The following is a 27,659-nucleotide window of genomic DNA, read 5'->3' on the forward strand; positions in this document are numbered from 1 at the left end:
ACATGTCATTGTTTGTCCTTTATTCCACATGTAAGGACAACTCTTGTTTATTTCTTTATTTAGTTTATCCTCCTTAAGAGGATTGTGACACTTTGCACACACCTATTATGAATGTGGCATTCATAGAAATGGAAATTACAAATGCAACTCCTCTCTCATCTCTATATAAGAGATGCTCCTCCTCCTTTCTTCACAACTACAACTACACTCTAAGCACTTGATGTTATTGTATTGAGCTACTTTTGCTCCAACACTCTCTCTCTCTCTTCTCTAGGCATTTGCCTTCATTCATAATACTCACAAAGGATTTTCTTTGTTTTCCCCTTATAAATCCTTGTCTCCATTGTTGAGCCATCTTGGTGTATGCTCTTGGAGTTGCTTATCTTATGGTAACATTGTTTCACACTTAACTTACTTGGATTGTTTCTCGTTCCTTGCTAAACATTATCATTTCTTACAAAAAATAAAAATGAATTGATCACTACCTCTTTATTTTATTTATTATTTTGCGACAAAAAAAGTCAAACATGATTCTTTTTCAGATTCACGAAGCAAAATTTTCTCAAAAATTTTATTTTTTTCCGATCACAAATCATGAAGATCAAATGTTGAAAATTTCAAAAAAAATCATTTTGTTTTCATTTTTTTAAATTTAGTCAATGGTGCAATTTGTAAGGAAGATAACCGCATCCCTGCAGTCAAACCCACTTAGTAAGGATAATTCCACAAGCCCAAATTTAAAAATAAAAATTGTCAAGCGAGTAATCCAATCTGTATTAATAAAATAAATGACATCAAACAAGATTTACTTTTCTCGTGGCATGACTCACTATTTTCCCCAACATAGAAGGGATCATTTATTAAAATATGCCATTGACTATCCTCAAACCAGGACTCGGGCGTTAGGCGAAAATGGAAATTAAAAGCTCATTTATCGAATTTTCTTGATGCGTCAATGTTGCTACCGTTCAGAAAATCAAGCTCGAGCGTTTAACCTTGAGAACAGATGTGAAGGACTAGTCGATTTTGCATTTAGCAGTCTGTCCTCACATTAGATTACTACTCAACTTCAGAACATGATAAAATCACATATTAAGCAGCCCATACTTGCCCTACTACAAGAAATTAATCTCATAAATTTCATTCATTTACAAATACATTCACAAAACCTTGCCTACTAGGCAACAGCCAGTATAACATCAACAGGTGAACTGAGTAGGGTAAAAGCCTTTAGAAGAAAAGGGTGCACCGTTTTTATGTACTCCTGTCTCAATGTACATTTCAAAATTGCAACCAAAATATCATCCAGGCTGAAAAAAATGGGTTTTGTTAAAAGACAGGCCAACACAAAAACAACAGTTATTCCATTATAAACATTTACTACGTTCATAACACTATTATCAAATAGAAAACTGTTTCTTTTGAATTGGCTAATCCTTCGTAATTATTAGCATTTCTTCTGGATTGGTTATATCTTCACATATAATATACATTTCTTAACCGTGCCGAGTTAATTCAGAACATGTTACATTCATGGTACTTGGTGCATTTAGAGAAGCCAAGGTTCGGACTGAGAATACAAGCTTCAAAAACACTAACTATTTACAAACGTCAAAGCTTCACATTTCTTTTGGATTTGTTAATCTTTTGCAAATATTTCACACTATTTTCACATTTATTTGCATTTCTGTAATAATGTATAGTTGAGTTGCTAGACCCAAAAACAAATTGCATTTTTACAAATGATTACTGGGAAAAATATCTCCTATACCTAATACCCAAAGACACCTCGATAGCCCAAAAAAAGCCGCTATTAAAAAGTGTCTTCAGCCAAACAAGAACAAAATCAATGACGATGTATCTTAACCAGACCCTCTAGCAGATCCAAGTTCAAAAAATTAAAAGGCTTACAGTAATCGGGTATCTCAAAAAGCCCATAAGAACACTCCTATGAAAATTCTAAATAGTACTATCCAAGAGAGGCCTGCCACGACCCATAGTGAATCCCCGTGTTCCATCTGGCATTCTTGGTCCTGGAGGTTGTTTGACCACAACTTCGCTACCTATAGAATTGCTCGATGCCGCTGTACCAACTGGATGGCCACGGCCATTGCCATGGTATTGCACACGTCCACGAGATTTTCCTCGTCCTCGCCCCCTGCCTCTTCTTCCCCCATTTTTATCACTTGAATGATGTCCATCCCCCTGTTCATTGAGAATAAAAATGTCAAAATTTTACAAAAACATAATTACTAAAAAAAATTGAAGAAATAGAAGCAAACCAAAAAGAAACATAAAACTCACTTCAAAATCCTCATGCCGCTCAGAATGATGTGCAGAAGCTTTTGTCTGTTTATCATTTCCTGCATCAGGAACATTTGATGTGTCGTCCTCTTCCCCGTGTACATCAGCATTGTCAGATTTCCGTGCTTTTGTTTGATGCCCATACTTGACCTGTAAAATGAAGAAATAATTTATGCTGAATCAATACCATTGACATGTTAGAAAGGATGTTACATAAAAATGGAAACAAAAGATACCATCCGCTTGCAGAGCAGTTGCACTTGTAGGCCACTTCTCCAGTTTCCTTCATCATTTAATTCCATAACCTGACAATTTTTCAAATAAGAACATCAGTCCTGAACAACAAAAGGAAAAAAGGGATATATCTTTGCTTCCCAATAAGAGTAACTCCATCGGAGAACATCAACCCGTCTTATAACAAAAACGCATGATTGACTTACAGCTTTCTCAGCTTGTTCAACAGTCTGGTACTCCACAAGAGCGTGCAGCTGCAAGAAAAATACAAAATTAGTGCTCAGCAATCACAATATTAATGACACGCAGTAACTACATAATACATTTGGTGTCAACACATTATGCTACAGAACAATGCACTTATAAAAACGACAGGATATTGCTGAAAACCAAAAAAGTGTACATGCCATGAATTGAACACTACATGTTCATTCACTGTTATAAGTATAATAACACCAAAAGGTACCAGCATAGGGTTAAGTAAATTTCTGAAGTGATTGGGACAGTTGTAACATTTACCCTGTTGCTGACAAGCATATCATTCTTGGAAGGTCTCATTGACGATGGGCCAGATTCATTATACCCATGAGGATCACAAACACGCACCATTTTGACACTGCATATGTATGGCAATATTATTGATGTCTCAAAAAAATCAGCAATATTTTATAATAAAATAATTAATGCAAGTTCGATAGAATACATACTTGCCAACACCACCAAAAAGCTTTTCCAGATTTTGGATGGAATAATCACTTGGCAGATTTTCTGCAACAATAGTGCGTGACTACAATAGCAAATAGTGTGATATCAGGTAACACTATTTAAAATATCCATGAACTAGACAATAAACTAGGTAAATACTGGGATTATTTATCTAGTTGAACACTACACGACTTAAGGAATTACCTGCACCTCCTCAATGTCAATATCAGGTAATGGATGCAGACGCCTCACTTTCTTGCCATCTTCACTAACAACCTGACAAAATACAATAAATAAATGAACCAATTGTTACTACAATACAGTTTAGGATCTCATTGGAGAAACAATGTTAAGACATTTAGACCAAACTCACTAGCTGGGAAGATGACCTCAGTGCAGCTGCCACCAATGCATGATTGCTGACAAGACTTTTTATCTTCCTGAAAGATGCCACCACCGAAATAGGTACTGGCATAGAAAAATAATAGAACTAAATAAAATGAAAATTGAAATCCCAGTGCTGATACTAAAGTTTAGCAAAATGAAAAATTTTGACAACAGCCAAAACTCATTTAGCATATATTGCTATGAGTTGTGTTTCTCTGCCAAATAGAATTCGAACAGTTTTAGCAGGGACCAAACAACATTGATTCTAATACTGTTCTTCCAGGATTAGACCGTGTGAATGTTCCCACAGTCTAATCCAGAATGAACAGCTTTAGCATTGAAAATATGGATTGTGGACATCTGATATCATTAGCATTTATTCTCCTGAAGACTTGCAGATTCAAAATTTCAAACCAATCAAACAAAATCATTACAAATTAGAAAAATATTGGAATTTGCCCCTCTCAAGGATAACATATCACTGATAGTATGATGGTACAACAAAAAGAGACTACACTATACTGCTGTTAATACCTTTAACTACTCCTGACATAAGAGTTTGCCTTTGCATTGACATTCAAACAATCAATTGCCGCACATATTAGATTGTTTGGCAGCCCAAAAAAGAGTCTTTCAACGCATCATATGTAGACTTATGTAAACGGAATAAGACTGACATGCACTATTTCAACAAAATAATTTTCACTCCTCTTTCACAATTTGGTACTCTAATTTCTCGCCCCATTCTTGAGGCAATGCTTAGAGCTATTCTTGTGACAACTTCGTCTAGCCATGCAAAGCATTCATTCATTTCTTTCAGAGGTTTCAGAGGTAATCTAAATGGCCCAATACAATAATCTGAGAACATTAAATTTATCATCCAGTTACAAATTTAATGCAGATACCAAGGATTAGATTACAGATTCAAATACTAAGCTACTTCCTAGACTGACTGTCATTGGATAATGAAAAAAAGATAAGAGAAACACAAGTGTACAAGTTCTGATTAGATAGAGCGGGAGAGGGGCCAAACCCTTAACAGAAAAATTAGAGCACGTTCAGCAGACAGCAAAAAGGGGTTCACAAGAAGTGAGACCCAGCAACTAAAACTAAACTAACAAAAAGAAACTAACCAGCAACCAAAACTAAAATCAGCACCCAGACACCAGAAACCACCCACAAGTGCACAGGACCCAAAAATGAACCAGGACCGCATCTTGCTCAATTGCTTGACCTTCTCCAGTAAAGAGGCAAGCTAGCTGGTGACTCTCTTCCCTTCCGTGATTTTCCCGTGTTTCCTCTTCAGCTTCCTCTCCTCCAGCTTATAGCCTGGATACCTCCAATAACCTTTTTTGTTTTATCCTGGGCATTGTTATGTTGAGTGGCCAATTCCATCAGCTGCTCACTGAGCTGTGTCTGAGATTCTTTCATGAAAGCCAAGGCATGAGGGCACCTGGGCTTTTAGCTCTAAAGATCTGCTCTTCGAGAATTTCCCAAATGTGGAGCTTTTCTCCAAAATCCTTCCCGACCTCCCACAAAGCTTTGTGACTTGTCCCTTTGGCTAGTCTTTCGCCTCACACTCTGCCTCCACCAGAACTTCCAGCTTGTTGATTTTTCACCTTACAATTTGGAGTTGGAACAGGAATCATTTAGAAACAGCTTTCACACTGTTATGGCAAATGCAAAGCTCATCCAGTTTACAGGCAAGGGACTCTAGGTCAATCCCCTCAAAAGACTTAGGGAGCAGATCTCGAGAGGAAGACCCAGGGATGCGAGGATTGAAAGATTTGAGCAATACAAATCCACAAAGCCCAAAGAATACCTACATGCAAGAACCTGTAACAGAGAAGAGAAAGCAAAGAGGCAAGGGTTTTTCTCTGAAAATATGCAAACTGTATTATCATAAATGAAAAGAATGAGAGAGAATTACAAAGAGAGATCATTCTCATAAAGGAGATCGAAAACCTAAAAAGGTCCAACCTAGGTTGCATCATAATAATTAATAAAAGAATTTAATTATTAGATGCCTAAAGTTTAGCGTAACCAAACACCCCCCCCTTAAGCTAAAATTTAGGCATCTAATAATTAATTCTTTTATTAATTATTATGATGCAACCTAGGTTATACCTTTTTAGGTTTTCAATCTCCTTTATAAGGACGATCTCTCTTTTTAATTATCTCTCATTCTTTTAATTTTCTGATAATACAGTTTGCATATTTTCAGAGCAAAACCCTTGCCTCTTCTTTGCTTTTTCTTCTCTGTGACAAGTTGTTGTATGCAGGTAATCTTCGGGCTTTGTGGATTTGTATTGCTCAAATCCTTCATGGTATCAGAGCCTTGGATTTTCATGCCCCTATTATGTTCTTGAGAGATTTGGCATCGACTTTCAAAAGATTTTGTATTGGATTTGGGGGGCCCCTATTTTTTTGAGCACTTTGAGCTCAAACGAACATCACCGTTGAGCTCTAAGCACTTGAAAACCCCCATTTCCATAATAAATACATCCATTTTGGACGCTATTGAAATCTGATGCAATTTTTTTTGCAGCCAGTTCATTTTTTACTTGGGCACACAAAACGAAGCGACAATTTTCTTTTTTTTAATCTTTTGTCAATAAGTTATTACATTTTTTAGCAGAGGGTGTGTAATTTTCTTAAAATCATATTAAGGACAATTTTTGATTAAAAAAGTTCATGCCTTCAAGGTGGGGTTACTATTTTTTGGGGCTTGATTCAGTTGTACCCACAAGCAGGCCCGTAATTTTTCAACCCTGTATGTATTAGACAACATGCAGATTTGTTTAGCCTGTGAAGTTGGAGTGCTCTCTCACACGTGTTTTTTGACATTTTTTGCCAAACGAGTGGGCCTTGTGTTGGAGACTGCACCTTCATTTTTGGCGTATGGAGAGTCTTTTATGACCATTTTGACCAGTGCATATGATTTTTGGGCTCCTGCGTGCTTTTTTGAGGATCTCTGATCTTCTTTATCAATCTTTGTGCCCACCAACTCAGCGGTTTTTTAACTTCGTTGGACTTGGAATCATCAGTGCTCAATGTGCATGTAATGTGGGAGGAGTTTTTTAATCGGGCAAGCACAGGTTTTTTGATTGGCGTGGCAGGCTTTGACATTCATCTAACTCCAACTACACATGCCTAGACCTCGGGTCCACTTTCTGCTACATCTGTGGATTTGGCAGCATCTTAGGCAGATTTCACACAGTTTTTTTGCAGGCCTTTTTTTCCTAAAATGGACCCTCTGTCCTCCTCCTTCCTTGGTAGTCATTTCTACTAATCAGGTGGTTTTTTGTTTGCATTGGCAGTATTTACAATGGAACGGAACTTTTCCATGCTGCACACATTTGTTTGTGGGGTTCCCTATTTGTGGTTCGATGATCACACCTTTATTTGCGCCAGCTTTTTTGGTATACAAGATGCATTTTTTAATGGGACCTGCCTTGGATTCCGCATGAACCACCCATTGGCCTACTCAGCCACGTCCGCACCAATCCACAGACCCAACTCCAGTCCACATGGGCTTCATGTTTTTGGTGAGTTTTCTGTTTGCAGGTCACGCTGCCCATCACCTCCATCTTGGTGTCTCCACCTCTGCCCGCACCAAATATTTTGGAGAGGCCGTTGGTTGTCTAGTTGGTCCGATCATGGGATCCCATGCCCAGTGGTCTTTCAGTGATCTGCATGGAGATTTCACCATTTGGGGTGAAGATTTGGTTGGCTTTTGGCAGTGCTTTTTTACCAATCAAATTTTATGATTGGCTCCACTTTGAAAACTACATCTTTTATGCAGTTTGTGGAATTTAGGCAGCGATTTGGACAATTTGGAATGGGTAAATTTTGGTGAGAAAGGGGGATTTTGGCCCCTACGCGTGGTTTTTTGAGGAGATCAGCAGACTTATTTTTGGTGCGAATGTCTTCTTTCACAGGCCCACCTCTGCATTCTCTGTCTTTGTGTGCCACCAGATTTTTTGCCGGCACCGGCTCTTTGCTCGGCATATGTTTCAGATAAACAGATAGTTTTTACCGGTAGGGGTCATTTTCAGGCTTTTTTTGCCTCAACGGTCGTTTGACCGTCAAATTTATGCTCATCACTTGCTGATGTCAGCATTGCATCAGCACTCCTATCAGCTCTTCAGGCTCTAACTCTTGGTTGTTTCAGGTCCGTGATCAATATCATTGCTTCAGATGATTCATCATGACTTGTACTCTCTATTATAATAGTCTTATGTCTTTTCTGGTCTATTTAGCTTAAGCAAATTAGAGTTAATTAGGAAATATCTAATTACTCTAACAAGGATCTCCAAGGAAGTTGAGTTGGGTTTTAGGGGGTGGGAAGGACGAGGTCGAGACCATATTGGGAATTCAGTTGGGGGTAGAATTATCAAGGGTCCAGACAGACTCCATAGACCAGGAAGAGGCTGAATCATCTAAAATTTCAACTGCCTCCTGCTGGGAAGCATTTTTTAATTTGGCATTACGGGAGGGATTGACTCTTGTAACAGAAACAATAGACACATTCTGAGGTTTAGAAGAGGATGAAATACTAGTGAACATAAGATTACTAAGCTCAATGGAGAGCGTAGAAGACAGCCCAGCCTGAGGAGTCAAGTTATGATGGAATTCATAGAGTCTAAAGATCAAAACCTGGCGAAGTGAGGCCTCGCCTTAACTTTAGCTTTGGCCACAGAGAGTGACAGGGATGAAGAAATCCAGAACAGGAAACAGAATTTGCTGTTCCTTCTAAAGTGATTTAAAATAGGAAATAAGTAGGAGTGGAAACGTTTGTACCTGCCCTCCAGGGTCATAAAATAGATGAGAATTTCAGCCACCATCTTCCAATCACCCAGAAGCTGCTCTCGGTTGAACACGCTCTGAAATTTGGGGATTCTTTCACCGGGGTACAGGAAGAGCTGAAAGTCATCTTTAAAAGAGACTTTGGACATCCAATGGATTTTCGTTTTGGTCCCTTCTATACTCATCTCCGTGACAGCAGTAATGGTTTCACTTTCTGCCATGACAGCAAAAACAACTCCCCCAATCGAAACTTTTCCATCCTCCCATGAGTCCAGAAATTTCTGAGACAGCTCTGATTAAAACCCTGTATGCCCTCGACATACTTCTCCATAGGCTCATCAGAGATCATCTGCCAAAACCTAACATTATCCTTAAACTCGTCAAATTGATCAGGTTCTATCTGGTTCAACTCTCCTCCCATGCTTGCAGAAGGCCAAGCCCCTAACTTTGACACCCAGCACCAAAGGCAAGAATGCCGTCTGACAGCGATAATAGCAGAGCAAAGCAAAAGAAAACTTTTTGAACAAGAGAGGAGCCACCGATAATACCTCAAAAAAGAAACTACTAGAAAAATATTGAAAAGGGAACCATGGCCCAAATCCCAAACACAAGCTTACAAGTTGGTTTGTTAACAAAATATCAAAAACCTAAGACAAAAATGCCTTTCTGTATATTGCTTGACTTTCTTTCCTGTTTTCATCTACTTATACTATAGCTAACCTACCAGACTGTGTGTATAAAAGATTATTATGTATAAAGTAGGAAAACTAAACACAAAACTCCATTAACAATCCTACCAGACTCTAGACACATAAAATTTTATTTTTTATGAGTTGGGAACACCTAATGACAGACAAACAATATTATAATAGAACACATTAAAGAGGACAATCTTTTAATTTTATTTTTTGAGCATTCACTGTAAGACTTGGAAACCCTGCACAGTCCTAGGCTATGTAATTCATGTACATTTACTTATAGCTTCACTAAATGTACAAAAAGCAGTGCTACCAGGAGACCCATCTCGAGACCCCTGGGATGCATCTCAGGTACTGGTACTCATCTACTGTCTCTGGAGACTAAGTGAGTGCTTAAGGTTAAAGCAATGACTTCTCATGCAGTCTTCCATTGAAAAAAAAAATTTGTCTAAACAAAGAAAAAAATTAAAAATCAAAACATAACATATATGATAGATTTCTGATTTTTTGTTTCATTTGTGTATCAGCATTTGCCATTGAGCTAACGATGTTTTTGGATTTTGATATGTATTGACAATCAAACATGAAACGGTGAAATATGAAGTGTGAGTTTAAACTCTCGCATAATGTGATTTAACATTCGTGTATTTCGAGTCCCATACTAACAAGAATCACGGCAATTCACGCAATTCATCCGATTCAATTCAAGCCAAACATTTTTTTGTGAATCGGTGAATTAAATCAGCAATAAAGGGTTTATGAAATAAGTTACTCACTAAATTTGAAGGGTTTTTTTTTATTTGATGATTCGATTCCGATTCATGGCCGATTCGCGATTCAATTCGGCCTTGCTGATTCCAATTCTCGTTACTTTGGTTTAGACATAACGTTATTTGATGTTCTTTCTCTCAAAGTACTATGTCATGTTATTTCTAGAACTAATTAAATTTAAATTATTAAAAAAAAACTTGACATCTCCAAGTACCCGTCTTGTTTTTTCTAGATTGACATACCAGTACCGGCACCAGTCTTCAAAGTGTCCAAGTACCCATCTCCTGGAAACCTTGGCAAAAAGCCATGTGGAAGAGTAACTGTCTGACTGTTGATGTACACATTACTAAATAGGGCTTATGTAATTTAGGTTATCACTGTTGTCATCAAACCAATATTTGTTTTGCCTGATAAACTACTGCTATGAAACTCGGCTAAAGATTATCCAGATCTGAACAATATTTGATTGAATCTATACAAAATCATAAATCTATGATCGAAGCCAACCATATTAGTGCTTCACTTTCTCTTCAAACAAGGAATGTACTCATTATGAGAGATTCTCATGTGGAACTCTTCTGTGGCATAGAGAACCATGTAGCATATTCTCATGTGGTACTCTTCTGTGGCATAGAGAACCCGTGTAACATACAAAAGCTAGTATCAAATAAAATATTTTGTAATGTCCATAATCAGAATCTGCAACAAATCAAGAATTCCTAACCTTGCCCTCTTTTAAGATTGGAACCACACAAAACTATGCTACTGCATACTGTTGAACTCAAAACCATGCCAATGTATCAAAGTCAATCGTACAGAAACACATTTATTAATAAACACCAAGCCATATTACCAGCATCCCTTCATTTCTTCTGATGTTATCCTAGAACGTAGAAATAGTACAAATACATAAAATGACTGGATTCAAGGCTAACATAGCTAGCATAAGCACTTTGCCTTTTGGCTTTTTCCGACTATGCTAGTTCAGAATGTTATTGAAAATAAAGAAGCAATAAACATTCCTCATTCAAGGGATAAGAGCGAATAAGACTGCAAGAATAAAGAAAAGAAGTGAAAAAAATGTCTGTAGAAAGCTAGTTAAGAACAACAGTTGCCACCTGAGGATACCTATGTCAACTTAAATTTTGATAGGGCTTCAGGAGTGTACCCAGGTCTAGCAGAGGGTGATTTTTCTGTTGCAGGATCCTATAGGAATTTGATTCATGGAGGGTTGCTATTCTTTGTCATAAGGACAAAGAATGAAGTGGAATGGGAAGATGTGCTTGACAATGTAGATGCTACACTATCTTCAAAACCAGAAAAAATCAGGTTAAGTGGCTGTTGTGATAAAAGCATTTCGTTCAATAAAGGGAGTAGTTTGAACTGGATGCTCAATTGGGCAGTCCACATACATTGCATTCCACATTTTAATTTTGCAGCAGGTTGCCTTACTACTAATGAGAATGTTAATGTCCTATAACAGGCATCTATTGTCAATTCCAAAGCCTTTGGATGGATATAGAAAACACCCCCATTTTCAGCAGACATTTTACTGTTTTAAGAACATGAATTGCAGCCATCTTATACCATCGCTAAATTAAGAGATACAAAGTAATACCAATGCTGTGCACGTTGTGCAGCAGAGATGAGGATTAATGAGAATGTTAATGTCCTATAACAGGCATCTATTGTCAATTCCAAAGCCTTTAGATGGATATAGAAAACACCCCCATTTTCAGCAGACATTTTACTGTTTTAAGAACATGAATTGCAGCCATCTTATACCATCGCTAAATTAAGAGATACAAAGTAATACCAATGCTGTGCACGTTGTACAGCAGAGATGAGGATTGCCAGCAACAGAGGCACATAATCCTTTCGTAAATACTTAAGTTATGGTAGAGGACACTATTAATTGCAGTAAATGCTTGAGCATGCTAATGGAATGCCATTAAGAGGTATGAAATGTTCTGGAGTTGGAGCATGTATTTGAGGGAGGCTGGTTGGTACTTGCCAGTTGCCACAGGTGTTTGTGTATTGATGTGGTTTTGTGCAGGATAGCAAACAAGCCATAAGCATAGCTCATGAAAGGTAAAGGAATTAAAGGCATAGTAATGTCTCCAGCAGAAGGCTGAAGATCATCTTTTCCAGTGAGTCAGATGCAACATTAAGTTTTGTCAAAGGTGTGATAGGAGAGGTGATTGGAAATATGCCAGGCAATATGAGGTAGTATCACTGCCAATCTAGCCTTTTATATTGCGGATTAAGAGTTGAGGCAGTTGCTGTTGAAATTGTCCTTGCCAATCAATTTGCGAAGATGATAATGGCAAAGTGAGAAGATGCAGCAGTATCAGAAATGCATCTTAATGTTGTACACATGGAAGTAATAAATTCACTATGCTTGCCAGTGGTGCCTAAGTGTGATAGATTGCAAGTGGGCAGAGAATTTACAAATCCAGGTTTTTGCAGTGAAACTGTGCATAAGGCCTGTTGCCATTAGGATTTTTGCCATGGACTATAATTTCCCTTGATAACAAGGGCACACAAATGGAGAATGGCATCTAGGCCAGCAAACTAGATAGAAAAAATTATAGAAAAAGAGTAAGCTGAAGTAGCCAGCCGTGGGGACTGGGATGTCATATAAGGGTGGCTCTGTTTTGTTTGGTTATATCTAGCTGTGATACCACAAGATAGCTGTATTTTGGTCTGTTGGGACTGTGCTTTATGCTGTCCAGTGCTGGGTTGTTAACATTTTGTAAGTTTTAAATCCTTCTGTTACTGTAAGGCGGTATACTTGCTGCACTAAATTATGCTTTTTGAGGGTAGGATCCCCAATAGAACCCTAGCTAAATTATCTTTGGAAAGAAGCAATAACCAAGAGATTGATCAGATGGTATCATTAATGTCAGCAGTTCCCCACAATCCATACTATTGTGCATTTCTGGAGATGACTATGTGTTCTTTTTTACGTCAATGTTGATGGTATCATTACAGATTACAGATTACAGATTACTATGAGCAGATGGTATCATTACAGATTACTATTACATAGTAGGTCCTATAAACTAAACTCCATTTGCACTTGTATCCTATTGAGCAAATTCTTTTATTTAAATGTGTTTTCTGTATATGGTGTTGAATCCTGATAACTTGATCATATTAATGTTCTGATCTTTCAGATTAGATAGATCTAAAATGCATGTAATTTCCTTTGGATATGGCCTTATGATAAATACATCTACCTAGAACAGATCGGCGATTTGCTAGGCATATTTATTTGCCTTGTATTTGACTATTGTAGTTGATTAATAATTAACTATTAGTTAATGGACAAAGGCCGCCGATTTGTAGAGGAGTAGGTTATTTGTTGGAGGGCCAACCTAGAAGGGGTTGTGTCTTATGAAAAAACAAGACCCTTGGTTAATGTATAAAGTAGGAGCAAGATTGTGGATAACTATCAGTTAATGGACAAAGGCCACCGATTTGCAGAGGAGTAGGTTATTTGTTGGAGGGCCGACCTAGAAGAGGTTGTGTCTTATGAAAAAACAAGACCCTTGGTTAATGTATAAAGTAGGAGCAAGATTGTGGATAGAGGACACACGACACAATCTTAAGTCTGCTCGTCTAGCAATCTGCTCCTTGGCGATTTAGTGCAGAATAAAATATAATTTCCAGAATTTATTGCAGAATTCCTGAACAACAACATTCAGCCCAGAATTGAAGTAGATAAATTTGCAGCAAGGTATTAATATTTCATCAGTATTATATCTTCAGAATTTGCAGAAAACTTACATATGGTGCTCTACGAAAATTTGAAACATACTGTTGTTACACCCAATATTGGTCTTTCTTTTACCAATCCTTAGGTCTAATTTGGTTTCCCATTTAAACATGCTTTGTATAATACTATAGAAAACTTGAGAGCCTTGTGTCATATAGCACCATTTATGATTAACGTTATCTGCTTTTAAAATTGCCTATAGAAAAAAGACAAATATAAAATTATCAATGTCTAAAGCATTTGAAGTTACAAAAGCAAATAAAATTACGTTCCAGAAGTACAAGGATGTTATACAAAACAAAATGTCATTTAACAAAATTGGTCTCAGAATGATAGCATGCTCATACCAAATCCATCTGGATCTTTCTTCACATATTTTATTAAATGTTTGTCTGTAGGCAGATTCACATCACTGAAATAGAACTCCACCTGGAAAAAATTACACATTGCAATGTTAGGAAGTTTCTGAATGCGGAAGTCATAATTTTTAGTAAGAAGTTTACAGAAGAGCACATAATCAACAGATTATAAGTAACAGAATCTTATCATTGATGTACCATATAAAATATGGAATGCACAAGCAAATTGAAATGTGGTGATGATTTCAGCCATTGGGAAAATATTTTATACCCAACCATCACAATATTTCATTTGAAGCAACCTTTTTCAGTGCTCGTATATACATAAACATTTTGATATTTCTGCACTAATATGTTCATAATCGTTACTGATAAAGTGTTAACAAATACAACAAAAAACGAATAGATTAACTGGAATGCAAACCAAAAGGATATATTGCATTATTAACTTGAACCACCACCATCTAACTTCAAAGACATTATATTTTTCTATAATTTTGTTCTTTTAATACTGAATATTTACATTCCCCTTTCTTCATCTTATCTGACATAATGCTCATATGCCACTCAGTTCTCATATCCTCATAAACACATTAAATATGGCATCCACAAGCAAATTGAAAAGTAGCAAGGCCATTACTAGCATAGCTATTTGCAAAATACTTTATATCTAACCATCAGACTGTTTCATTTGAAGCAAATGTTTACAATCCAGGAATATACAATAAAAAAATTGATATTTCTGCACTAAAATACTTCCTAGCTGAGAAAGTGTTATCAAATACATGGAATTGACAAATACACAAATAAAAGAACGGATTGACTAGAATGTAAATCAAAAAAATGTATAATATTACTTGTAAAATTGAACAGCCACCATCTAACATCAAAGCCATTTTATATTTTTCTTTCTTCTTTATTCTTTTAATACTGAAGATATCCATACCCCTTTCTTCATCTTATCTGACACAATGTGTATATGCCACCCAGTTCCCATATGCTCATTTATGTTAAATTGTCAATCAGATTTATAGGAAATATGAATTTCAAAATTTTAATCACTGTTCTCCAGATGTATGTGCAGATTCTATATGATATGTTGCTGCTGTAACTAGTAACAGCACTTATTGATTTCTGTGTGCAAGTCACTCTTCCAATGAACATGCATATGATATAAAGAGGCATGTCTCCTGTAGAGACATGTCTCTTGTAATTATCTTAACTCACGTTAGTTATTGCTTTAACATATATCACAAATGATATTTGCTCAATGTATTATCATGATTATAAATTTATAATACATGATAATAATTTATATATATAGATTATACACACACACACACACACATAATAAATTATTATTATTAATAATAATGCTCCATGATAATAATAGTGAAGGATAGCTATCAAACATTTAATGCCTATAGGATATTCACAAATTTGATTTCATCGATTGGAATCATCAGATTGAAGCTATAATCATTAGCACTCCTTAACTAGGGAGGATGATTTCTATCCAAATAAACAACACATTGTACTAATGTTACCTCACGGCATCATCCGGAGTATGGTATGTCCAAGAATACCAACCACATGATATTCACCATACTCGTATCTTTTCTTGGTACGTGCATTGACACCACGTCTCATAATGTCTACCAAAGAAGACATTTGCTCATGGCATATCTCATAGTATCCACCATGACATATCTTAGTAATATAACTTATTGCAGTTGCACACTACTTAGTTAATTATAGAAAAGATATGAACTATCATGATCTCCCATAGACATCACCCATATGACATCAATCATGATGGTAGGTTAAACCATAGTTTGCAAACTCTCCGAGTACTCTCAAAGTTGCTGAGTACTCTCAAGTTTTTTTGCTAGGAGAGTACTCTCAAGTTTAACTCTCGCATATGTATAGATGTAAAAAAATGTAGGTAAAAATGTTGATGCAGGGAAAACATTGGGTTAGATGCATTTTTCACATCATTTTAGTGCTATAAAACTACACATTTTCTCTATTGAAATGTCAATTACTATTTAATACATTTTTTAATTGTATTCTACAAAAACATGTGTTTATTTAAGAGATTTTAAATTTTAGTACTTTCTGAGTTGCGAAATTTTCCTCGAGTTTTTGTCAAGTATATGCCGAGTTTTTTCCGAGTTGAAAATTTTGGGCTTACTAAGTACTCTCCAAGTCCGAGTCTACAAACTATGGGTTAAACTATTGTTTAAGTTGTTACCTTACAATAGTAACCACAATCAAAATCATGTAGCAACTCAAATGACATCCACCATGAACCATATCAGAAGGTGGATGAACAAGGGTTTTCCCCATAAAACTTCTCTCTTAGAGAGGACCTATTAAAGTACATTTCAGGTAATCACTAATGCTAAGGTTCCCTCTCAATAAGGGTTCCGATCGACAACTCCAAACTTGTCTTCAATAATGCACAAACTTTACTTTGGAAGAAAGCTTGGAGAAAATATCAATTGTCAAATCATCAGTGACAATGTACTCTGAATGAATAAAATTCCAAGTATCCATCTATGGTTTAGGCATTCGCATAAAAGCCTTTCAGTCTACACACATGGAACTTCATCTCATGAATCATAGCCCTCTAACTTCTACAGTTTCTTGATCACAAGAGAGTCCATCTCGACATGGTCTACTCCCTTTGAATAAATATGACCAAGATCTCAAAGGTCAAGTGGAGCTTACCCTCTATTTGCTCCCTTTGTTTCAAAAGCATACCTTGATTCATAGTAACATAAGTGAATGTATTAAACTATGGATTTGTCCTCAAGCTTGGGAACAGTAGACATTAAAGATATTGTGGTTCCCTTTTGAAGTTTCAAGTACATGCATCAACCTCCTTACTTCTTTGTCCAAGGTTTCCTCTAATGAAATTCCAAGCTCCCTCTTGTTATAAAAGGATACTCATAATCCCAATCATAGAAGATATCTTGCTCCAATAGCCTCACTTTATCTAGCATAATCAACATATGACTAATGAATCCTAGATCCAAAACCACTTTGGAGCTACCCTCATAAGATAGAGTCCTCCACAATATTTTGGTAGCATGCCTAACGTACCATTCTTCTTTTCCTACAAGAACATCCCCGGAGACGAAGGAAAAGATCTAGGCAAATAGCTCTTATAGTACATATAGAAATACAAATAGGAGGTTAACCACAAAGAACAGATAAAGATTATACTGAATATATAATAATCATAAAATACTTATCTCATTATTCAGCAGCAAACGCTTATCAATATCCCGCCTGATATAAGCTGCTCCAAGGAAGGTCATATCACTTCTATTCTTCGACAATGGACAAATCCAATGTCTTACATAATAACTAGTGATATGACAAGGGCAGCTTCTGGCTCTTGAAACAAGAGGGCAACCTAGATATGTCTCTCTTAGTATTTTAGCTTTCATTTCTCTATTTAGTTCCATCCAATTCCAATGTTGTTCTGTGCACCTCATCCTTCAAAATATGGTTCTCAGTATCAAGAAGCTGGGTGTGAAAATCTATCCTCTGTAAGTTGTAATGAAGATCAATACATTCTCTTCATCCAGCTCTCCAAGTTAGATACGTTATGGACTGTGCCCTATCCCGAACTTTGTTAGCAAAAACCATTGGTGAATATCTATAATGCAAGCATTAGTATTTGGCCTCCAGACATTGCAAATATATTTCTTACTGGTTTTTGTAAACTCATTTGACATAAGATCAAATATTATGGTTCACTGTCTAAATCTTGCTGTGAATTTCACAGACCAATAGGAAACTGCTTGTCATGACCGTTGTGATCTATGATACGTGCATGATGATTATTATTGTGTTTCTCCATGAATGACGTGCTTGTATATATATTGATCTATATGTATTTGTCACGATATTGCATAGATGATTAGCATTCTACTGTATAGTCACCAATCATGGGATCGCACTTCTGATATTCTTGAATCGCTACTATTGTTATGGCTTGGACTAGTTCAGCAATGGTGTTGCTTGTTATAAGGAATATCAATCCTTGTAGTCCTTAGGCATCCTCTCACATTTATCCACAGCCTTTTAATATACTAGATATTACATTATGTCATTCAATTGTGTTCGAAACTTCTAAAAATTCTCTGTGGGCAGCATATTCGAAGGTGCCTGCCAAATCTTCCAGACTGTTAATTCAAAGCATTACACCTGATGGAGACCTAGTTTTGAAAATTGGAGCATCCATTTGAGCACCCTCCCTCAGTTTTACACACAGCTTCAACAGTCAAAATTTACAAAAAGATGTGTGGTTTTCTGTATTTTTGGTGTTTTTAAGAGGGTATTTGATATAAAAACGCATGCCCAAGAAATGAAGTATTTTACTGCTTTTTGTGAGATGATGTAAACCCTGCACTTTTGAGTACTCTTGATGCTGAGTATGATAAAAATCCATGTGAAGGACCTGCTGCAGCTCCAAAGGAAATAATAAAAGCTATGAATTCAGCTTTGCTTTCTTGTGGGACTGGTTCTGATAACCTGCTGCGTGAAGACATAAGTTGAGAGATTACATCTCATCTAATTAAGGATTTAAGATTAGAAGGTTCATCCAGGATCAATAAAGTCAGTAAACAAAAATCTTGAAGAAGCAATCTACCGTATCCAGCCTACTGGAACTGTGGAAATATTTGGAGCATTGAGAGCCAGTTTGTTTGATTCAAACAAGAATTTGGTGATGACCACTCTAGCTACCATGCGGAATGCTACATCCACAATGGGTTCTCCAGTTCAGAAAAGTAACAAGGATATCTTTCAGCGTTTGAAGTATTGTTGTCACAAATAATCAAAACGCTATTGTGCAGACCATGTCAGGGGTGTTGAAATCATGAAAGTCTGTAGAACCATAAGGAGGGTCTGATGTTTGTTTTTGGCAAACAATTTTCATATCAAAGTTTGCAGTAGCAACAATTGACTCCCTCTCCAGCGATAATAATAAACAAGTGGAAGTGCAATCTCCTGGAAGACGACCAATGATGGCAAGCATCACTATATAAATGAATCGAATATTAAAGGCACCATCAGTGAACTCTAAGCATTGAAAGGCATTGCACAAAGTCTATATGTTAGCGTAGGATTCACTGCAACAGTGATGGTCAGACAAGACCATGGGCAAAGATTGTGCGTGGATAGAAGTTATTAATATATGTGATTACACAAAACAGTTTATAAGATTGTCTATAAGATAGCGCATGTAAGATAATCTGATCAGAAAAAGAACATCCTTATGTGATTGGTGGAGAAACGTCAACACCGGTAAGTCATCAAGCAATGACGGTGATTCAAATTGAACACTATGGCGAAGGTGCTGCAAGTGACATATCATGCCCACCAAATCAGAATGAACAAAAATGATTGAAAGCTACAATGGACAAAATCATCAAAGAAGATGAAGCACTCCGTAGATGGTGATATCAATAATTGTGCAAATTGCAGATGCTTTACGGCAGTTTGAATGTCTGTGTTTGCTGGAATCAAGCCATGAAAACTTGACAGCAGTATACCCTGTACTTATGTCACCGCAGAAGGATCAAAATATGTACATGGAGAGAATGAAATGTTCTTGCCAGACATGTTCAAAGGACCAAAAAAAGAGATTTACGACAGCTATGTATATTAAACTATTGCAGCAATATTCATTGATGATCTAATGTTTATCAGAGATGATAATATTATAAAATATATGTCAAAATTAAAATGAACATTGGAAAGTATTAAAAGTATAATTAAATTAGAAGGTGTGAATTAATTTTTGAAAAGGAATAACTTTCCTATTTGAAAAGTCACATCTTTAAAATGAAGAAGATATAAGTAGTCAAAGAATAATGGACCAGAAATCATAAGAGTGAATAAAGTAGAAGCACAGCAGATAAAAAGAGAAAAGGAGTAGATATTTTATGCAATCTTTGAAGACTGAATATTGTAAATGAAGCACAGAATATTTGTACTCATTTTTCCAATTTAATGCAAGACCCCTGTTTTCTTTATCCATCTTGAAAATCAAAGTTTAAATACTTTGTTCAGACTTGTCCCCTGAGATTATTGATTTTAAAATTAATTGCTACTAACGGCAAAGAAGTTGATTTATCAGAATTTACATATGAAACGTTGTCTATGTGATTTTGTCTAAATGGTTTTCTCAAAGAATTAAATTCAATTAGACTAGGGGTTGTGTTGCCAATTGAAGCTTCAGTCTATAAAGTAGTGGATGGGATAGCACTGTCTCTCGGGGTTGGATATTAGAGTTTGGAGAAGGTTTGACTCTATTTGCCCAAGGCTGGATAAGGGACTGGTCTGCAGTTTATTTTGTGAAAGTGGTTTTATGTTTGAGGTCTTGAAGTTCAATATTCTGCCATATCCATAACTCATGAACACTATTGCCTTCATTCTAAATTATTCATTTTATAATTAATTATCCCAAAACATTCATTTAACTTTTATTTTGATCAAGTTTAAGGATTTTGCCAACTTAAGAACTCAAAAAATTTAAACTCGCTAGAAAAGCTTTGAACCAAATCATAAAGGTTTAAGGAAGGTTTACCCACCTAAGTTTAGCAAAACCTAAAGTGCAGTTTTGATCAAGTGTTAAGGATTTTAAGAACTCGCGAGATTTAAATTCACTAGAAAAGCTTTGATACTAAACATCAAATTACGGGGGGCTTTGATGATGGTGTTGTTGGTTCCCAAAGTCACAGATTGGAAATCCAAGAGCTTTGCTATATTGTAAAGCCAAACATGATTAAATCATTGTCTTTTTATTTTAATTTGACCATGTCTTTTAATTGTTGTCATGAGATGTCTTGGAGTTAAGGTATATTGTAATATCAATTATGTTGCAACTATGAAATTGAGTTGGTGTCTAAGAAATTCAACAAGCATGATATGTCTTTGCTAAGGCCACCCATGATTAATGTACACCTCTACATTCACTTGTTGTATAGAAGGGTCTCAAGTCTTTTAGTTAGACTATTTAATATATTGATCTTCGACTTAAGAAAAATTGAACTTAGTTAATTCCCATTGTTGATAGTTTTTTGGAAATATTATATTCAATGATTTCAATATATTCTTGCACTCGTATAGAAGAAAACATTGTGTCTATATTCTCAGGATGTAAACAAGAGTGATTGTCGTGAGTAAAGACAAAAGACACAAGAAAATTAAACCCATTATGAACAACTACATGTTTATCACACAAAATGACATGGATTAAGGTCTACACCTAGCACTCAGTTTCATCTATAATTGTCATGCAACTTTGTCCCACTATTCTTTGCTCTCAAAATACTCTACAAAACTCCAACCCACGTCGTTACCTCCATTATTTGGTATCATTGCCTGACAGACAAACATGGCTAGGACCAATGGCTAACAAAGAGATACACAACAGAACATGTTCGTTTAACTTTGTCTCTTCGACTCCTCACTTCCTTTAAATTCATCCCTACACTCATTAATAAATGTAAACAAGTTTGCTTCAAGAATCAAAGTTATTATTTGTCATTATTTAATTCAGTGACAATTAAATATCTTCTTAGTTAGGTGTTCTGACACGAAGCAATCCTATTTGTTCTTGTTGCAAGTATTGAGTCTGGAGTTTTGTGAAGTGCCTTTAAATATAATCTAAGCTAGGAAGAGAGATTAGGAACATGTGTATCTGTGAATCCACTGACTAAATAATGTATGCCTCGTCTACAATCTGCTGACTAGGTCATATATTACCTCCGCTGATTGGATATTATATAGTGACAATCTCAATTACGATAACTCCCTAACAACTCATCTTATGTGTCATCAACAAAGCCAATTCAACACAATTAGCATCCCCATATGTAGCTTTCACTGAACAATGTTAACACTGCTTATACGGTGGAACCAAATGGATGCAGATAAACCACGAACTACAAAACAGTCACTTACTTAATGAATTCTAGTGCACCTCTGAAATCTTCTAAACAGGTAGGCAGGAATTGAACTGCTCTAATACCATGTTAAATTGTCGATAAGATCTAATGGAAATAGGAATTTCAAAATTTTAATCACTGTCGTCCAGTTGTATGTGCAGATTCTAAAATGATATGTTGTTGTTGTAACTTAAAACAGCACTTATTGATTTCTATGTGTTTCAAGTCATTCTTCCAAGAAATCTGTCAATGATATAAAGAGGCATGTCGCTCGTAGAGACATGTCTCTTGTTAATATCTTAACTCACGTTAGTTATTGCTTTAACATATACCACAAATTATATTTGCTCAATGTATTTATCATGACTATAATACACGATAACAATTTACACACACACACACACATAATGGTTCATTATCAATAATAATAATGCTCCATTATAGTAATAGTGAAAGATGGATATCAGATGTTTAAGGCCTATATGCCATTCAAACAGTTGATTTCATGAATTGGAATCATCGAATCGAAGCTACAATCATTAACAATTTAGAAGGGAAGACCAGAGAACACTAGTGATAATTGACAGATCAAGTTTGGCTGAGATATTTTTGGATCACTGGTGCTAATTGTACCAAATTGACTTTAGAGAGAGAAAGGATGAATTAGCCTCCAAAAGCAAATTGAAGTGTGGCAATGACATCACTAGCATAGCAATTTGCATAATATTTATTTCATTTCAAGCAACCCTTTTTCAGGACTGGAAATTACACCAAGCTTTAGATATTTCTGCACTAAAATGTTCACATTCCTAAATGAGAAACTGTTATGCCAAAAGCATGTATGCTATTGTTCACTTAAAGTGCCACCATCTAACATCAAAGTCATATTAATGTTTAGAGTTTACTGTCATCTTTCCAATGATTTACGCACCTTTCTACAACTTATCTGACACAATGCTCATATACCACCCAGTTCTCATATGCTCATATATCACAACATAAAATATGGAATGCACAAGCAAATTGAAATGTAGCAATGACATCACTAGCATAGCCATTGGGAAAAATATTATATATCCAACCATCAAACTATATGATTAGAAGCAGCCTTTTTTCAGGGCTGGACTGCACGAAAGTATTTGCATTCCTAACTGAGAAAGTCTTAGTTACTGATTCGTGCCAAGAATCCGATTCGGGCACGGGATCCGATCCGTGGATTCGGGGATTTTTTTTTTTTTTCCAATTATGATTCGTGGAGGATTCGTGCATACATATATATATATATATATGCATTATAATGATCTTGCATTAGGACGCTTGTTCAAATACAAATTCATTTGCAGTGGTTCCCAAATGTTGAAGACAGCAAGTGCTGTCTGACTCAGCACCAATGGGAAGATGAAGATCAATAAGGTTAACATACCTGCTAAAAAAATTCTTCCAGAAACGACTGGGCAAAGCCTTTGACAGTCCTTCCAGCCATTACAGTCAACAGTACCAGTAACACCAGCAGCTGCTGTCAGTCTATGTACCAGTAACACCAGCAGCTGCTGTCAGTCTATGTCAACGGTCCTGCCTTCTCTTTCTAGAATGAAAGTCACATTGATACCATATTGAAAATGCTTTGTGTCAGTGTTTGGAGTCGACACAAAATTGACTGCTAAAAGAGGTGTTGGTGGTTGAAAATGTTGGCAGGCTAAAATATGAAACTACAATTCCCACTTTTTTGCAAATTTTTTTTGACCTTGCCGTGGATTCACGCGTGGATCCTTGAGGATCCGGGCAGGATCCTTAATCCAGGGATCCTGACGGATCCACAGGCAGGATTAAGGATCCTGCCCGGATCCTCAAGGATCCATACGCGGATCCGGATCCGAATCGGACCCGAATCCGGATCCGAGGGTTAAGGCACGAATCCGGTAACTAGGGAGAAAGTCTAACAAAAACATGAACTCAACAAATACACCAATGAAAAAGTATATTAACTGGAATACTTAACCTCCATTTAGAACTAGGCTCTAACCTGTCATTCAAATAAGCATTTGAATGCAACTAATAAACTGAGATAACAAGTCATATTCCATTCAATAAATCCCTAGCTATACATTAGTGGTTCTATGTTGTATTTCTTGCTTCTAATTAGTGATACCTCCTATCTACATTGTTATTTTTTAATGTAGCATATGAATGCCAAAGAGTTGATGTATATCATTTGGTTTCAACTAGAATTTTGCTGGAGAACTTGATTTGCTCGACTCTTACCAGCATTGTTACACCTACATTGGGGATGGCAGGACAGCCAACTAGGGGGGCAGATTTCCAGTACATTGGGAAAAAGGGCCTCAATTTGGGGATGGCTGGGGGGTGTGGGGAGACACCAGCAGGGAGTGGCAGGGTAATGTTGTGTGTGTGTGTATACATATAGTACTTAAAATGCTAGTTATGAAAAGATTTAATAAGACTATTAAGAAGTAAAATAGAACAATTGCAAATGCAAAATAGTAAATAGTAAATCCTTGAACATTAAAAAATGAACATTGAAGTCTTGAATATCATTTTTCTGTTAATAATTAGAAATTAGAAAACTCAATACTCAATACATTCCTAAATTAGAAATTTGTCAAATCAGCAAATGAAAGATTTCCATTAAATAAATAAAATCATTAAGATGATTAAAAAGAGTGGCATGATATCAAAACAATGTCAAAATGTAGTTAATGGAAGCCTCTTATCAGCCCTCAGGAGGTCGGGCCTCAAGGCAAACTCCTCATCACTAAAACTACTTGACTCCTCATGGTTAAAATCTGCCAAAGGAACACCAACCAGCCCTATGCTACTTTTAAAAAACTATACAAAAATGGCCACCACCATGGACACCCAGATGTCCCTGGAATGGTTGAGTACTTGAGCATTCCCCTGGATGTTCTGAGGACTGCGCTGCAAGAACTTGGGAATGGTGTGCCCAATCTCAAGGATATCCCGTTCAAGGAATGCTTGGGTTTAGGGGCGGGGATGTGTCACCGAGTTATACTGCTTACCAATCACCTTGCAAATTCAATGGAATGATATGACCAATTTCAGCAAGTAAGAGTTATCAATTCAACTTCACTAAATCCAGAAGGGTACCTAGGACAAAAAACTCACAGGAAGGCCTCCATGTTTTTTTTGCTGTTTAAAATGTGCAAAATAGTTGAGAGAGGATTGTTTGGTTCATGCTCGTGTCTACATTCCAAGACACATCCACAAGGAACACTGAGAATATGATGCTCCAGGTTAACTTTCACTTGTTTCTAGGAAAAGACTATGGCTCCAGTTTAAGATTTTTGTCTGTGGAAACGCCATGACAGTAACAAAGAGAAAAATAATTTCTGTAATTAAACTGAGAGATCATAGAAGGGAATATACAAAATGATGAATACAAGTCAATGGAACAACTTATCCTATACAAAAAAAGTGTATTCCTCACACTGAGCTCAAAGACTAAGGAAAAGATCATTAGAGAATATCATGGCAATCCTTTGCAAAGCCATCAAGGGTAATACAAAACTTCCAAGAAACTAAAGGAAAAATACCCTTGGAAAAGTCTAATATAAATTCTACTGACTTGCTTATAAAAATAAGAATTCCAAAAGATTTTACAAATGCCAGATTCACAGATTTTTTTGTCATTTAACTTTGATTTATCTGATGAAACAATTATGGCAAATGCATGACAAAGACCACCATTTATGCCACTTTTAAATTTGTAGTTTGCAAGTTAGGGCGCCATACATATCAAAAATTGTCCACTATGAAAATTTGAACCAGACAACACCTTATATTAAACTTAGCTTCTCTGGAAAAATTACTACCTAGGGCATGGAAGAAGGATGTAATTTCAGGCAAATAGAAAAAAACTCTTCAATTTACACCAGGAATCAAATATTTCCCGACTATTAATGGAAGACTTTAAACTGTGCCACCATCAATTTTCAACTTAATTTGTCATAAGATTACCATCTCATATTAATCTTGGAAGGTGACAATTTCGTAATTTACATTAATTTTCAAATTGCCTGATTCAATTAAATGCTCGAGAAGCATGAATGTTTCCAGAATGATTTGTTTTAAAATTAAAATCGTAAACTAGGCAACCCTAAATCATTAATTAAGACGAGGGACGCATTCAAATTCAAAGTTTTCTGACTCAAACTTTGATCTGGACAATGAAATTACCGGATATTTTCCACACTAAATCCTCTTCTTGAAAATTTTAACCTAGATCGTGACTAATTTTAACCTTTCCCACAAGCCAGATAAGCATACATTCCAAAACCATTCACTTATAACTTTGAACTAACATATGCCCTGATTTAAACATTTTCACTTTGAAGAGCTTAGGCAAGCAGAGAAAAACCTACGGAAAGTGAAACGAAGAGGACCGTAATCATTAATATAGCGGTCAGTAAAAACAGACAGTAAGCAGAAACGTCCATACGGCAAAAGTTCAACAGGTTTTTCCACAGGCATCTATAACTAATCTTGCGAGTATTACCACAATTACTAATTTTATTTCTCAAAATAAGAAATAACATAGATTTCGACGTCTGCCTACCTGTTTGACAACCTTTTGCCTTAACTCGTCAGTCAGGGGTTTCGAAGAAGTAGAAGCGACCGTAGGCTCGGCCTCGTGCTGCTGCTCAACCAGTTGCACCGAAGGCGGCGGCGTCGTAAATTCCACAATCACAGGCCTGGGCGTTTGAATAATCGCTTGAACAGGTCCTGGTGTCTGCACCCTAGGAATAAACTCAGGAGCTTGCGCATTGAGCTTACTGAACGACAAGTTTTTCTCAAGCCCAACCGACGATGACGGCGACGATGACGACGACGTCTCTGCTACATTAGGGCTCAAATTTTCGAAGCTCTTCGACAGTACATCGTCTTCCTCTTTTAGGGTTTCGCCTGAAAGATTTTCTCCATGGATTTCAACAGGAGCAAAGGCTTCTTCGCCCGATTGTTGTGCCGATATTTCTTCGATTGATTCGGCCATGGAATGAATAAAAACAGCAAACCCTGGTCGGTTGCCTCAGAGATTCTGCCGCTGCATGGAATTAGGCGTGTGCGGGAGGAATTGAACCCGGGGGTCTACGCAAACAATAGCGTATTCCTTTATACGCTCTGCTAGCTGCTGGTCACATGGACCGGAAATTTAAGGGCTCGGGCGCGTCAACTGTTTTGTTTTTATGTTTTTTTATTTGCCAAATTCTATCTATTTTTAGCACTGTGCGCCTTTGATATATCCAATTGTTTTCCCAATGAAAAATACTTGATGTTGAAGTTCGTTAAGTTGGATGAAAATGACACGACCTACAGATTATTTTTATTATTTTTGCAGGTCCATCGTCGACAAGCCACTATTCCTGTTTTATATTAGTAAAAACAAAATATTCACATAACAACAAATATATATATATACACACACAAATTATACATGTAAGCCTTCTATGAGGCAACCAAAATATCAAATGGCTATGCACATGCCAAAATGTACCTGATTTAACTATTTCTATGTTATTTTTAAATTAATTAAAATTCATGGAAAAAAAATTAATAAATATAAATAAATCATTTAATCATATGCATTTTAGCTTCTAGATGGACA

At 36.4% G+C, this 27,659-nt stretch overlaps 1 protein-coding gene across 1 annotated transcript; it reads right to left on the minus strand.

Moving 5' to 3' along the window:
* Positions 1–1,601: 1,601 nt before the first annotated feature.
* On the minus strand, positions 1,602–27,136 carry LOC149578871 (la-related protein 6A-like). Its single transcript, XM_089832306.1, has 10 exons — positions 26,613–27,136; positions 14,037–14,118; positions 3,617–3,711; positions 3,448–3,519; positions 3,246–3,325; positions 3,058–3,154; positions 2,745–2,792; positions 2,541–2,609; positions 2,305–2,454; positions 1,602–2,205 (listed from the first exon to the last, which is right to left on the minus strand). The coding sequence occupies exons 1-10, from the start codon at positions 27,045–27,047 to the stop codon at positions 1,960–1,962; spliced, it is 1,374 nt and encodes a 457-aa protein (XP_089688432.1). The 5' UTR covers positions 27,048–27,136; the 3' UTR covers positions 1,602–1,959.
* Between the last annotated feature and the right edge of the window lie 523 nt (positions 27,137–27,659).

This window comes from Cupressus sempervirens, chromosome 1, assembly GCF_028749045.1.
Source record: "Cupressus sempervirens isolate cs-2001-9-10 chromosome 1, ASM2874904v1, whole genome shotgun sequence".
NCBI classification, from domain to species: Eukaryota; Viridiplantae; Streptophyta; class Pinopsida; order Cupressales; family Cupressaceae; genus Cupressus; species Cupressus sempervirens.